This window comes from Cryptomeria japonica, chromosome 11 (assembly GCF_030272615.1).
Source record: "Cryptomeria japonica chromosome 11, Sugi_1.0, whole genome shotgun sequence".
NCBI lineage: Eukaryota > Viridiplantae > Streptophyta > Pinopsida > Cupressales > Cupressaceae > Cryptomeria > Cryptomeria japonica.
The window spans coordinates 292,522,178-292,523,339 of NC_081415.1; the positions used below are offsets into that span (position 1 = coordinate 292,522,178).

The following is a 1,162-nucleotide window of genomic DNA, read 5'->3' on the forward strand; positions in this document are numbered from 1 at the left end:
TTTCCTAATCATCCTAGGAGACTCAACATGTCAATTTAATCCTAAATAGACACAAAATATAATGCAAAGTCAAAACAAGTATATTTGGCTCATTTTTGACCTTAGTAGGCTTATAAGGTTTATAATGCACCTTAAGCCTCTAGGTCTCACAATTTGGAACCAAATGTTGTTATTATAATATAAAAAAGAAAAAGGATCCTTGGACCCCCTAAAAACATCTCAAGATGTTCCAAGACCAAAAAAAAACATAAAATGACTAATGAGAGGAATGAGAGGTTGTTTGAGGGAGTGCTCCTGCACCATACTCCCGGGGTGGATTGATCTCAAGTCCAGTTGAGATAAGCTGTGCCAATGATGAACCATGCTTTAGAATGTCACTCTCATCCATCCATATAGCCTCTTCAATAGGTTGTCCAACCCACTTAACAAGATATTGTTTGTACTCTTTGTTCTTGGTCTTTTTTAGGACTTTCTCATCAATGATCTTCTCAAATTTCTTGGGTGCATGATAGGGTATGCCAGCCATATCTTCTTGGACTTCTTCAATCTGAACATCAGCACCTACAACAACATTTTCTTTATATGGTGTTAGATCACATACATTGAAAATAGGAGAAATACCAAGATCGGGAGGAAGAGAAATCTCATAGGCATTCAACCCATGCTTTTTCAATACTTTACAAGGACCCACTTTCTTCATGAGTAACTTAGTGTGCTTCCCCCTTGGCAACCTTTCCTTCCTCAGATACACCCACACCATATCATCCACTTGAAATTGGACATCTCTTCTCTTTTTATCAGCAATCTCCTTGTACTTCTGATAACTTTTTTGGAGTGCCAACCGCACTTGATCATGGATCTCCTTCATGCTATCAGGAAATTTCTCTCCATGAGCACTAACCTACCCATCTTGTGGAAGATCCCTCAACTCAAGAATGCCTCTTGGGTTTTGACCATACACAATCTGAAAAGGACTCTTACCTATACTCCTATTCACTGAATCATTGAAAGCAAACTCAGCCTGTGGAAGCACAACATCCCACTTCTCTCCATATTGGTTGGTCAAACATCTTAATAGGTTTCCCAAGGACCTATTAACGACTTCAGTCTGACCATCTGTTTGTGGATGGTAGGCTAAACTAAAATTCAAATTTGTTCCTAA

General features: G+C 38.7%; 1 protein-coding gene across 1 annotated transcript; it reads right to left on the minus strand.

The window, feature by feature from the left end:
- Positions 1 to 256: 256 nt before the first annotated feature.
- Positions 257 to 868, minus strand: LOC131063302 (uncharacterized). Its single transcript, XM_057997117.2, has one exon. The coding sequence runs from the start codon at positions 866 to 868 to the stop codon at positions 257 to 259; it is 612 nt and encodes a 203-aa protein (XP_057853100.2).
- Between the last annotated feature and the right edge of the window lie 294 nt (positions 869 to 1,162).

Excerpts from the sequence above, each read along its gene's own strand:
- LOC131063302 (XM_057997117.2), bottom strand. The coding sequence starts at position 868 with ATGAAGGAGATCCATGATCAAGTGCGGTTGGCACTCCAAAAAAGTTAT.